We start from the raw sequence: 12,659 nt of genomic DNA, 5'->3' as shown, positions 1-12,659 counted from the left end.
ATCTTGTTTGAAAAGAAAAATACAACAGCAGACTCATGTGGAAGGGATAACTGTAATTTGGTGACCCTCACAGTCAAAAATGGCAGTTGGTTCCTGGAACAAAATAGATGGGAAAGACGAAACTGGATGTTTGGGATAGGAATAGATGCTGACGGCTACGATCCAATATCAGAGGTAGAAATCAAAATCATAACTGCAAAATCAGAACAAAAATAATTATTTTGGTCATATTATAAAGAAATGGAAAAACCAAATATTCCTGAAATACCTAGACAAGTAACCAATACCTTTGTCAAGCTAGCTGAAGATATTGCTCATACTTTAAACGTGTCCAACTGTTTTGTGTGTGGTGGAACAAATATGGGAGAAAAATGGCTATGGGAGGCACAAGAGTTAAATTATACCAAGGTACTAGAAATGTCTAAAAATGGTAGTTTAACCTACACGAGTGGGAAAGATGGTGATTGGTCTCTCACTTCCAACTTGGTAGGACATGTATGTTACTCAAGGAACAAAACAGAATCTTGCATAGCAGTAGGTAACCTCCTATGCACAGGGATTTGGGAAAACGGTAGATGGTGGTCTGGAACCAACAAAACCACTACTATGGATCATTATGCCCTTACTAACGTATCTGGAATGCCATATCTAAAAGACCCCACAAATACCAGTCTTCCTTGGCTAGCTCCGGATGGAATGTACTGGATTTGCGGAAAAATGGCATACGGACAACTACCTAAGAACTGGTGTGGATCTTGTGTATTGGGAATAATTCGACCTGGATTTTTCCTGTTACCATTAAAAACAAAGCAAATTCTTGGTGTTCCCATCTATGATGAAATTGGCAATGTAAGACAAAAAAGGGAACCAAGTGCATACACCCAATGCGCAGGAATCACTTGGCAAGAAAATGAATGGCCACCTTGCCGCATCATCCTAGTTTATGGCCCAGCTACATGGGCTGAGGATGGGATGTATGGATACCGTACCCCTATTTACATGATCAACAGAATCATTAGATTACAAGCAGTGGTAGAGTTAATTACCAATGAGACTGTGAAAGGACTAACTGAATTGGCCAAAGAAAATGTGAAGTCCAGAACATATATTATGCAAAACAGGTTAGCCTTAGATTATCTGTTGGCCAAAGAAGGAGGAGTATGTGGAAAATTCAACCTAACAAACTGTTGCATCTAAATAAATGAAAGTGGAAAAGTGCTGAAAGACATAACAGACAGAATGGTCAAATTAGCTCATGTTCCGGTACAAACCTGGAATGGATTTAATTTAGAAGACATGTTTTCAGGATGGTGGCCAAAGTTACCAGGCCTACAAACCATCATAGTTATAGCAATCTTGTTAATTCTAGGATGTATTTTGATTCCCTGCTTACTCCCTTGTGTTATAGCAATGATTCGAAAAATCTCAGAAAGTACAGCCCAATTAACTGCAAAACATGAAACAATGTTAACTTTATGTGAATATAAAATGCTGCCCTCTAAAGATCCTGAATTGGAGGATGAATAGTGGAAGTTTAAGCGAGAAAACTTCCAAAGGGGGGAATAATGTAGTAAAATGAACAATTATTAGAATAATGATTTGTCTGCAATAATGATGTGTCTGCATAATTGCTAGAACAATGATGTAATGCATAATCACTGGGAAAATTCACTGGGAAAGTTCTGTGTCAGTAATATGTGGCTAATCAAATGCGCATTGCACATGGATACTTTGTATGTAGCAAAACCTTCCATTGTATGCCCATGAGAAACGATCCAAATGTATTACAGTGTATTAACATGTGTAGTCCCTTTGTTCCTGAAAGAAGGGTAGTATAAAAACTGAAGTCTAATCCCGCCCTCCTCGTTCAGAATTGCCTATCTCTAATATGCCTCTGAACCTGTGCAATAAACCTCTCTGCTAAACCCCTCTGGAATTCGTAAGAGTTCTTTCGTTTTCCACAAGACTTTAGCCTCCAGTCCCCTAATCATCTTTGTTGCTCTTCTCTGTACTCTTTCTAGAGTCTCAACATCTTTTTTACATAAGTTTGAACAGTCACTAAATGAACTATATAGTAAGTCGAGGACTGTGTGTATTTGATTAATCCTTTCACATGTCTGTTTTGCTATCATGCTGCCATTCCTGTGAGAATTAATTTTCTTCACCCTTTCCCAAACCTAGTGGCTGAACTACTGGCTAATTGATAGGAGAGGTAGTTCAAAGTAGTTTCTGGATAGACTGAAGTATCACAGCAATTGAACTGATTTAAAGATGGGAGCAAATGGAAGAGATTTCCTCCCACATGCTTACAGACTGTACAAAGGCAACATAAATGAGAAGCACACAATCTTGTGTGAAAAAGGCACACAATCTTCCTTAGCTTGCCTCCTTCCAAATATTATATTACTATTCATATCATCGCGTGAGTGTTATAGTTGAGCTTGGGATGGTGCATTGCAATTTGACATATCAGGATCATTTATTATAATTAATACTATAATTTTCCCCACAAGAGAAAAAAACGCTGCAAAATCGACAGAGGAAGCTTTATATATGTCTAACTGTTTTTAAATCCATTACTTCCGCTTTGGGAGGAGCGACGTTTGAGATAGGTATAAAATGTTGCGTCATCACTCTACGCCGGTCTAAGCTCAACAGCCGAGGTGGAGTGGAGCTGCGTAGTGGCTGCTCCAAAGAAGACTGAGCTGTCGCCATGGGGGGAGGCGATCTGGTGAGAAAAAAGGAGGGGATGGAGAAAAGCCGAGGTAGAAAGAGGGGAGGGGAGGGATCGAGAATGGGACAGTCCGAATTGCCTTGGATTTGAGTTAATCGAAACTAAGAGCTCATTTCTTATCTCCATCCGGGGTTCACTTGCTATTGTACGCATTTGGATGAAAATACAGGGATATTTCGTATAATATAATTATATACTATATTATATAATACATAATTTTATAATTATATAATTGAAATGTAAGGACGTTTTTAAGGGTGGAAAGACTTGCGCTAGAATGGGGAAAAGGCTCGGTTGGAATTCAGAGTTATGGAAAGCAGTTCAGAAGAAATGGGGTAAGGGCAGCAGCATATCTTCTTTAATTTAAGCACTTGCTAGAGGTAAAGAGCTTCTTTATAGCAACCTAAGTTACTTATCACTAAGCCATAATCTAGTTTGTCTAGTTTATTAAGATGTGATATCTTAGCTATTGTTTCACATATCACCAATTTATAATCTGGTTACTTTGCTTTAGCAGATTATGATATTTTAACTATTGTTTACAAGCCATGGTTTATGGTTTATTGTATGTTGTGAGCCCAGTTAGTATTCAAATAGTATATTCAACCATTTTTAAGAAAAACATGACTTTCTATAATGTGTGAATCTAATTGGTGAGGATAGGACCTCCAACATGTTCTTAATGTACAAATTAACAGACTATGGAAACTTCATTTGGAATGGAGGACACAAATAGCCCCACAGTCCAAAATTTGTAATCTGCTAATTGGGCGTATTAAATTAATGATCTGAAATTGACCGTTGAAGCAAGATGTATGTGTTGTGGAATGGCTAGCTGCCATTCTGTTATAGAACAATGACTATAAACTATAAAATGAGAGAACTATTTGAATAGCAATATAAATATGGAGCTCACACTTCTATGTACTTAATTTTAGTTCACTAAGGTTTGCATTCAGATATTTTTCTGGTTGATATTTAATATGTATAGCTTTTGTAAAGGAAATTTTCAGATTAAATCAAGATAAATGTTAAATGCTTAATCTTGTCTTTAGAATCTTAAAAAAAGCTGGCACCCACAAACCCTCCGTAATGTGGAAAAAGTTTGGAAAGCGGAACAAAAGCATGAAGCTGAACGGAAGAAAATTGAAGAGCTACAACGAGAATTGCATGAAGAGCGAGCACGAGAAGAAATGCAGCGTTATGCTGAAGATGTAGGCGCTATCAAGTATGTTGACTTGGATTTACTGGTTTGCAACTATAGAATTGTGGAATAGGAAAGAACTATTTAAGCTATCAATTATCTACACTAATTTATATTACAGTATCCCTGACAGAGATTGTGTAGCTTCTATTTTAAAGAATTGTAGTGAAGAGAAAACCATCACATCTTTGGATAATTGATTCTACTGTTGAATTGGATTTACTTTATTTACTTTGAATGTTCAGTGAGAATCTGTCTTTGTCAAGAGCTTTGTTGAAATAAAGTACTATGTCTTCAGCATTCTCATAATGCTTAACAAAAGCTATTCAATTCCAAGATCTGTGTTCTTGATATTTCCATACTAACTTCTGCTATTTGTTTTCCAGCACTTACTAGTTAAATGTCTATGGAGATTCTCAATCATCCAGGTCATGGTTGTCCCAAAGGTGCTTTTTCAAGAAGCAACTGGACTTTCTTTTCTCCTCTGTTCCTCCACACACATTTGCACTACTCAGGTGACCCTGAGGACATAGATAGTCTCCACCATCTAGTCAGATCTGAAGAAGCTTCTTGGATGAGAAGCAAAATGTCTTCAAAATAAAACAAGAAAGTCCAATTGCCTCCTGAAAAAGCACCTTTGGGACACTTACAAGTTACCATTACCTGCTTCAGATTTAAAATCACTCCCTATCTTGTAGATACTTAGCACTTCACCAGTTCCCTAGGATTTTTTTAGTGAAAATATAATTGAAGACTTAGCCAAATCATCCCAAAATTGAGTTCATTTAGATCTGAATATTTAACTAATTAAAATTTAATAGGATTTGTTCCTGCCGGGTCAGTTCTGCCTCTCACAATTGCCTGATGGAACATTTATCTTCCCATTACAGATGACTGAGTGTAGAATAGCTTTGCCTTTTCATTGTTACCTCTTAATATTTTCCATCATTGAGCAGCCAAAATATCAATTACCGGTATGTCTTCCTTAAAGAAACCCATTTTTAGCAGCTTTCACTTATCTCAGTTCATTCTGAGCTTTAGCTTTTCTACTACTATTTTTGTACCTATGAGCTAGCTATCTGTACCCTTTGATGACTTGGCTCTTTTTCTATTTACTATGTGTCCTTTTTGGATCTTTATTAAGCTTTTTGTGCAACTATATTGGTTACATAATTGTTATAGCTAAAACTGAAAGGACACCTCAGCTAACAGAGTACCAAAAGAAATACACGACAAGTAGTGTTTCCTGTTAGACATACTTAGTTTATGTAGTTTTTATATACATATACACACATATACATATACATATACATACATGTCTGTGTGTGTGAGAGAGAGAGAGAGAAATCTGTGCATAATACTCTGGTCTGCAAGTGACCTTAGCATAACATCTTCTAGACTGGAATTCTAGAATGTAAAGTAATTAAAGGTGATACTGTTCTGTATATGTGAAATGCATTTTTATTTCAAGAATTAAGTGGATAGAAAAATTAAGGAAACAAAATGCTCATTTGGAAATCTAATGCTTCTTGATAAAGCTTTTTTCAATTCAGTTCAGAAAAATGTATTTTAATTAATATTAAATTTTCCTTGATAAAAATAATGAGATCATTGGAATGTAAAAAAAAATTAAAATGTATCCCTTCCTCTAGCAATTGTATTTCCCTTCTATTAGGCCTGGGAAATAATCATCTTGATAAGTATCACCAGTGTGTTTATTTTCTCCCATCCAGGAGTTCAAAGTTTTTATTTCTTGCATTTAGCATTCCCCCAATCCATCCCAAGCTCTGGACTTATCCATATGTGTAATGTGTTCTCATCCTCTTTGTAACCTCAGCCCCCCAAACATGTTAAATATTCTGCTCTAAGACTACTTGCCTATTATAGTCATCCTTTTTTTTGCATCATCTTCTCTTCTGACTATGTTGACTTGAAAGTTTTAATTTTATATATTTTCTTCCAAATAAATTAGAAAAAAAGATGAGAAGTTGGAATGGATGTACCAAGGACCAGGTGGCATGGTGAACAGAGATGAATACCTTATGGGGCGTCCAGTTGACAAGTATGTCTTTGAGACAGCAGAGGACAAGGAGGCAGGTTGTTCTTCTGAGACTGGCCTTCTGCCAGGCTCTATCTTTGCCTCCACAGGTGCCAATTCTGCCTTGGATATAGCTAGCAAGATTCGGGAAGATCCTCTTTTTATGATAAGGTAATTAGGATTGCTTTTAGTGTGAAAGGAAGAGTCAGAAAGTATATAAATAAAATATATATTAAATGAATGGTGATGGCCAGGATGATTTATAAAATGAAAGCATTGAAATATCTATAGTATTAACATTGTAAAAATCTGAATTATTCCCATTAATGTCTACAGTGCTTCTCTTTTACATTTTTGTGCAAAATTTGATCAGAGATGCTAATCCTATAGATTGGGTATTGGGAAATTATGACTCTTTGGATACTATAACTATATCTGTATATTAGGAAACCTTTTATGGTCACTGGTCTTATACAAGATAATCCCAAATCCAATTATAATCAGTAAAAGCAAAATAAACAAAGCCAACTAAGTTTTGATAGAAGATAGAAACTATTAATTCCTGGAAGACCATAGGTATCACCCTCTAATCACAAATTATACTACTGAAATAGAATATCTGAGAATTTCACCTGAAATTACTTAATACATTAATATTATTTTGTCTGTATAGGAAGAGGGAGGAAGAGAAGAAACGTGATGTTTTGAACAATCCTGTAAAAATGAAGAAAATCAAAGAACTGGTATGTTAATGCTGAATGCTCTGTGAATGTATACAACAGAATGCTGTTGAATTCCATGATGACAATCTTATGTATATTGAGCAAAATTTAGTGGGGCTTTTTTCCAGTTTGATGTAATTGTTAAGGTGTTGACAGAGAAATAAGAAGACTGAGTTATAGTTCTGTCTTGGGCACAGAAAACTAGCTGCCTGACTTTGGACCAGCCATTCTCTTTCAATCCAACTCACCTCACAAGGTTCTTGTTATAGAGAAAATAGGAGGAGGCAGGAGTTTTAGGTATGTTTGCCAGCTCAGTGGTATATAAAAAGATGGATAAAAGTATTTAAAAATACACTTAAGATAGGTATTACTTATCAATAACAAATTATTATGGACAGAGTTGGGAGTTTAAAGCAGAGTCCCCCAACCTTTTGGGCACCAGGGACCGGTTTTGTGGAGAGAGGTTTTTCTGCGGACCAGAGGGGGTGCGGTTTCACGTGCTGCCTGCATTCCATGAATGGGGCTTCGCTTGTTTGTGTGGCCTAGTTTCTGGCATGCCACGGACCAGTGCCGGTCCACGGACCAGGGATTGGGGATCCCTGGTTTAGAGTACCTTTTTTTGAACTGGAGAGAAAGTAATTCCAAGGCCTAAAATGTTTAGATATATAGACAATGTGAAGTTTACCTTAATCTCGGATGATCTTGGTTTAGAGAGAAAGAGAATAAGGTGCAGGAATAATGCCTCAACAAAATACTAAACAGTTGCCCAATCAAATTAATAGTCTTTTAATAGTTGCTGTATTTACAACAAAAATTGTTACAAATGAGTACAAACCGGAATGTAGTTTTTCCAATTAATCTTATACAAGATTATAGTTGGTGTTAAGATTTCTAATTAACACTAATTACTGAAGATACGAAATTATTCCAAATATAATTAATGTAGAATATATGCTATAAATCTTCACTCTTCTTATGGCAACCAAAATGTTCATCGACATCTTCATGAAAAGTATCAGAAAAAAATTGAAAAATAAGATAAAGTTTTCTGAGATAATATAAGAATATTGAGGAATGGTGTTTTGTGATTGGCCCTTCTACTATGGCAGCCATTTTATAAGCATGCCCATAAATACAGTAAAAGTTGAAAGTTGACCAATCGAGGGACTGAACGAAACTGGTCAACGTATGGAGGTGGTCAACATACGGAACAACTGTACTGATATGTATATGTGCCTCATTTTATTGTACAACTTTTATTAAAGAATGTCATGTAGAAATACACATAGTGAAAACACAGGGAAATCATTCATACAATACTGTATCGTACAAAATCAATACATTTACGTATGATTTTCTCATGGTTTGATCATTCTTTCTTTAAAAAATTGTTAGTCTGTTTCTTATTCTTTTTATGAAGGTAAGTGGAGAAAGCACTCTCAACGCTGGCTATACCACTCAGCATGCCTGGGCATTTTTCCACAGCAAATGACTTTAGCTGAATTATCAAATAACTGACATCATTTTCTTTCAGAATATCTGCAATTTCTGTGTCCTCCTCACTTAATTCATTTAAGTTAGGGTTAGGATTAGGATTTTGCTTCTGCAGACGGATCATATGTTTGTGTTTTAGCAATGGCCCATTGCAGAAGCTGGGCTTGGCAGTGCATTTTGAATGTTTTGATTATGCCTTGGTTGAGAGGTTGAATTTTTGATGTAGTGTTTGGAGGCAAAAATTTCACTTTCACGTTTATAAGATGAATCACTTAGGGATGGCTAGGACAATTGTTCATTAAAAGGAGAATGGACCATTTCTTCTTCATTTCTTGGTCAATTCCGCTTATCCACTTCTCAAACAGGGCACCAGTCATCCATGCAGATTTGTTAGATTTCCAGGTGAGGGGAAGGTCTTTGGGCTACAGGTGCTTGATTGAGCATGGCTTTGCCGATTTACAATTAACTGCCAAAGGTTTTAGCTTCTCTCCAGTTAAGCTAGCACACAGCAGAACTGTGAAACATTCTTTAGAAAGTTTTCCACTCTTACATTTGTCATAACGAGGCTCCTGTCAGGCATCGCCTTGGAAAAGAGTCCATACTTGTCAGTGTTAGAGATGTCATCGACTTTACTATCGAATCAAAATAAAAAATATTGTATTCTTTGATATTCTTCTTGAAAGAAATTCATTGCTACCAATTCTACATTTCACTTTTCTTGCTCTTGATGCAGACTGCACTCAACTAGTCAGGTTATAGAGAGTAAATTAATACTGTGTGCACAGGTAGTCAAGATGCAACTTACAGAGGTGGTTTTCTGTTGTGTACATATACTGTACAGTACATCTGGTCTCTGAAAATTAGGTCAACTTATGGAGATGATCAATGTAGAGAGGTGGTCAACTATGGAAATTTTACTGTATGTTCTCAAAATTGTATTAAGTACCTGTGGCCCAAAAGGAATTAGGACCATATTGTAAACTCTGGTGATTATTATGAAACTAATACTTCCTTTTTCAAATGATCCAGTTACAAAGCAGTTTGGAGAAGAAGAAGAAAAAAAAGAAAGAGAAGAAGAAGAAGCACAGGAAACATAGGCACCATAACTCCAGTAGTGGTGAAGATGAAGAGATTAAAACTAAGTATGATTTGTACACAGTATACATTTATTCATTTAGCCTATTTTAGAGGCTGGGTTTGACTACTGTTCATAATTGCAGAGAAAAGAATGGAACTCCGTCCCTACACAAATACATGCTACTATGTAAAGGGGGCTTTTGGTGTTTTAAAGGTGGTACATGTAGTCTCTGGTTAATAACCACTCATTCAGCCACTGTTCAAAGTTAAAATAACAGGGAATTTAGACCTATCACACTCATGAATTGTTAGAATTTAATTTTCGTTTGCTTCAGGTCACGGGAGAAAATAGAATATCTTCATCCCCAAAAATCAGGATATGGATTGCAAGTACGTATTGTGTTCTAATAGTATTTGCTATACAATATAAAATAGAGATGCTATTTATTGGGGCCAGTTTGACTCAAGTCATGAAGTATGTGAACTTAACTATCATTGAATTCCTTACTAGTATAGATTAACTGCCAATATCTTTACAGTCACAGTTTGGGACATCTGTGTGCAGTCAATTGAATATAGCAATACTTATTCTCTAATAAAGCAATATTTTTCCATGTTTAAACTCTTTTTCTCATAATGCTAGGTTCGTGATAGTGGCCATGAAAGGATGTCTCATAAACTCCAAAAGAGTTTAGGATCAGAGCAACAAAGCCATTTTCCTGAAAGGCATGTGAACAAGAACACAAATCAGGACTCAAGCAGGCATAAGAGATCAAGATCACCTAGAGACAGTAAACTGTAAGCAAAAATTGGGCAACCAATTCTCCTTTTCTATGATAGAGGTTATCTTAGTGCTTTGGAATTATTCAAATCTTAAATTAGATAGTTTTTGCATACATAAATTTGCATTGCCACATTAAAAATTACAATGAATAGAGGTCAGAATAATGATCTTTCAAGTATTCTCAGTCCTTACATCCAGCAAGATACAAGGACGTGAGGACTGAGAATACATGAAAGATCATTATTCTGGCCTCTATTCATTTTTAATGTTGCAATATAAATGTAATTATATTCATTGTTCAAAATTAATGACAATTTAATATTTGAATTCCACCCCCCCAATCATGATTTGGGATTTTGCTCCTCTTGCTCATTCAAAAGGCAAGTGCAGCCATTGAGTTGAAAAATATTATGCGTCCTGATAGTATAAGATAAAGAATTAGTAACAGAATAGCTTAAACTAAAGAATTATTAATAATGAATTATTATTTTCATGGAAAGAAATTTTTTGAATTGCAGGGACAATGGTATGGAACAAAAGGCAAAAACAAAATACAAGAATTTTCATAAGGAACACCAACATCGAAGACCACAGACTTTGAGGTATATGGATGGGCATGGTATTGGTGTATTTTTAATAGGTTTTGACATAACTGTATAATGTATTGTAGGCAGAATATTTTGAAAAAATGCATGCTATAATGCTTGGCAATTAAATGAAAAGGTTTATAAAAATAATGAGATTCAGCAACTTTCTCTTATTTTTAAAAACCATTATCATTATTGCCTATTATTTAAAGACCCCAAATGTCCAACTTTATAAGATCTCCAATTTGATGGGTGAATGATCTACATTACTAAGGATACTACTGAGCCTCAATCTCTGCACTTGCTTCCTGTTGATTTCCAAGCTCTTTGGAAAGCTTTAAATACATTTGATGCATTGGATGCAGTCAGCAATTACATCAGATTTAACGTATAAATTTGTTAAAGATTCATATGGTGCAGAAGTGTAAAGAATGTATGGTCCTTTCTAGCTTGACTTAAGCCCTTATTCCTAGCTTAATTACTACTCTGGCTATTAAGTAATCACTTAATCATAGTTCTAGAGAACCCTATTTCCTCTGCGTACAATAGCCAGGAGAAAGGTTACTCCATAAGTTGATGATGATTATTATCATTTGAAAAGCCACTACTATGCTGTCTAAAATCATATTAATTTATTTTAAGCAGAAAATTATCTGCAGAAGAGCTGGAGAAAAGACGAAAGGAAATGATGGAGAATGCCAAATGGCGAGAAGAAGAAAGAAAAAACAATGTGAACAAACATAGAAAAGAAGAAGAAAGAGAGCAAGCTCTAGAAAAACTTTGCCAGTCCAATGGGAAGTTTATACAGTGAGTGACCCCTTCCTTCTAAAATTAGGGAAGAGCCATAGCTTAATTGGAACAGCATACATTGAATACAGAAGGTCCTGGTTCAGTCTTCATTAAAACACTTAGATGATCATTACACTTGATATAAAGCAGCAGTATCCTATAACTCAGTTTGATAGTCTTTTTGTGATGCATGCTTGTTTCACCTTCCAAGGTGTTAGATATAAGGAGGAAATGTTTTCTTTAATTTTAAGACAAACACATTTGGAAGTTTCATACTTTCGTTCACTGTTTCTCAGCCTCAACTCAACAACTTTAAGATATGTGGATTTCAATTCCCAAATTCCCTTTCAAGTATACTGGCCAGGAATCTGGGAATTGAAGTCCACATATCTTAAAGTTACTAAGGCTTAGAAACAGTGATCTAGTTTCTCTGACTACAGATAGTCTTCAAGTTATGACCACAATTGAGCCCAAAATTTCCATTGCTAAGCGAGACATTTGTTAAATGAGTTTGCTCCATTTTACGACCTTTCTTGCCATAGTTATTAAGTAAATCGTTACAATTGTTCAGCTAGTAACATAGCTGTTAAGTAAATCTGACTTCCTGCTTGTCAGGTCACAAAAGGGGATCACATAACCCTAGGACAGGGCTTTTCAACCTTTTCACCCATTGTGCCACTTTTAGGATATGGCAACATCCGAGTACCACCAGTCACCTAGCAAGGTGTCAAAAACTTGATGACCCAAAAAAAAAAAAAGGAAAAAAGTGATAAAGTACAGGTAGTCCTCGACTTACAACAGTTCGCTTAGTGACTGTTCGAAGTTACAGTGGCACTGAAAAAGTGCCCCCAAGGCACAGCCGAGCAAGACGCCTGCCCACCCGGCGGCGCTTTTCCTCCTGTCCGAGGTTTTCATTGTTGTATTTCTGTTGAGGATTGGCAGCGGGGGTGGGGTGGGGGGGGGTGTTTGGTTTTTATTCCCCCCGTCTGCTGGGTGGTTGCAGCAGATTTTGGTCACTTCACATTTATTTATTTATTTATTTATTTATTTATTTATTTACATTTATATCCCGCCCTTCTCCTTGCGGACTCAGGGCGGCTAACAATTGGATAAAATACAAACATATAGTACACCTATTAAAATTGATTAAAAAGAAATATTTAAACTCATCTGATTAAAAGTAATTAAAACCCCTTTAAAATCCCTTAGGCCAGTCCCGCAAGCTGGAAC

At 36.0% G+C, this 12,659-nt stretch overlaps 1 protein-coding gene across 2 annotated transcripts in view; it reads left to right on the top strand.

The window, feature by feature from the left end:
- Positions 1-2,632: 2,632 nt before the first annotated feature.
- The window catches only part of CWC25 (CWC25 spliceosome associated protein homolog), a 12,089-nt gene continuing 2,062 nt past the window's right edge, over positions 2,633-12,659 (top strand). The window contains exons 1-9 of one of the 2 annotated variants that reach the window (XM_015814765.1): positions 2,633-2,731; positions 3,790-3,962; positions 5,911-6,147; positions 6,650-6,719; positions 9,222-9,334; positions 9,605-9,659; positions 9,913-10,067; positions 10,572-10,655; positions 11,286-11,447. In XM_015814765.1, coding sequence (XP_015670251.1) covers positions 2,714-2,731; positions 3,790-3,962; positions 5,911-6,147; positions 6,650-6,719; positions 9,222-9,334; positions 9,605-9,659; positions 9,913-10,067; positions 10,572-10,655; positions 11,286-11,447 — 1,067 coding nt within the window. In that variant the 5' untranslated portion in view covers positions 2,633-2,713. Of the gene's footprint in view, positions 2,732-3,789; positions 3,963-5,910; positions 6,148-6,649; positions 6,720-9,221; positions 9,335-9,604; positions 9,660-9,912; positions 10,068-10,571; positions 10,656-11,282; positions 11,448-12,659 lie in introns of both variants that reach the window. The other variant, XM_015814764.1, reaches the window with a different exon arrangement.

Source organism: Protobothrops mucrosquamatus, unplaced genomic scaffold (assembly GCF_001527695.2).
Source record: "Protobothrops mucrosquamatus isolate PMUCROS unplaced genomic scaffold, P.Mucros_1.0 scaffold283, whole genome shotgun sequence".
In the NCBI taxonomy this organism is placed as follows: domain Eukaryota; kingdom Metazoa; phylum Chordata; class Lepidosauria; order Squamata; family Viperidae; genus Protobothrops; species Protobothrops mucrosquamatus.
Note: the sequence above shows the minus strand (reverse complement) of the source record. Positions and strands in the feature narration are given on the sequence as shown.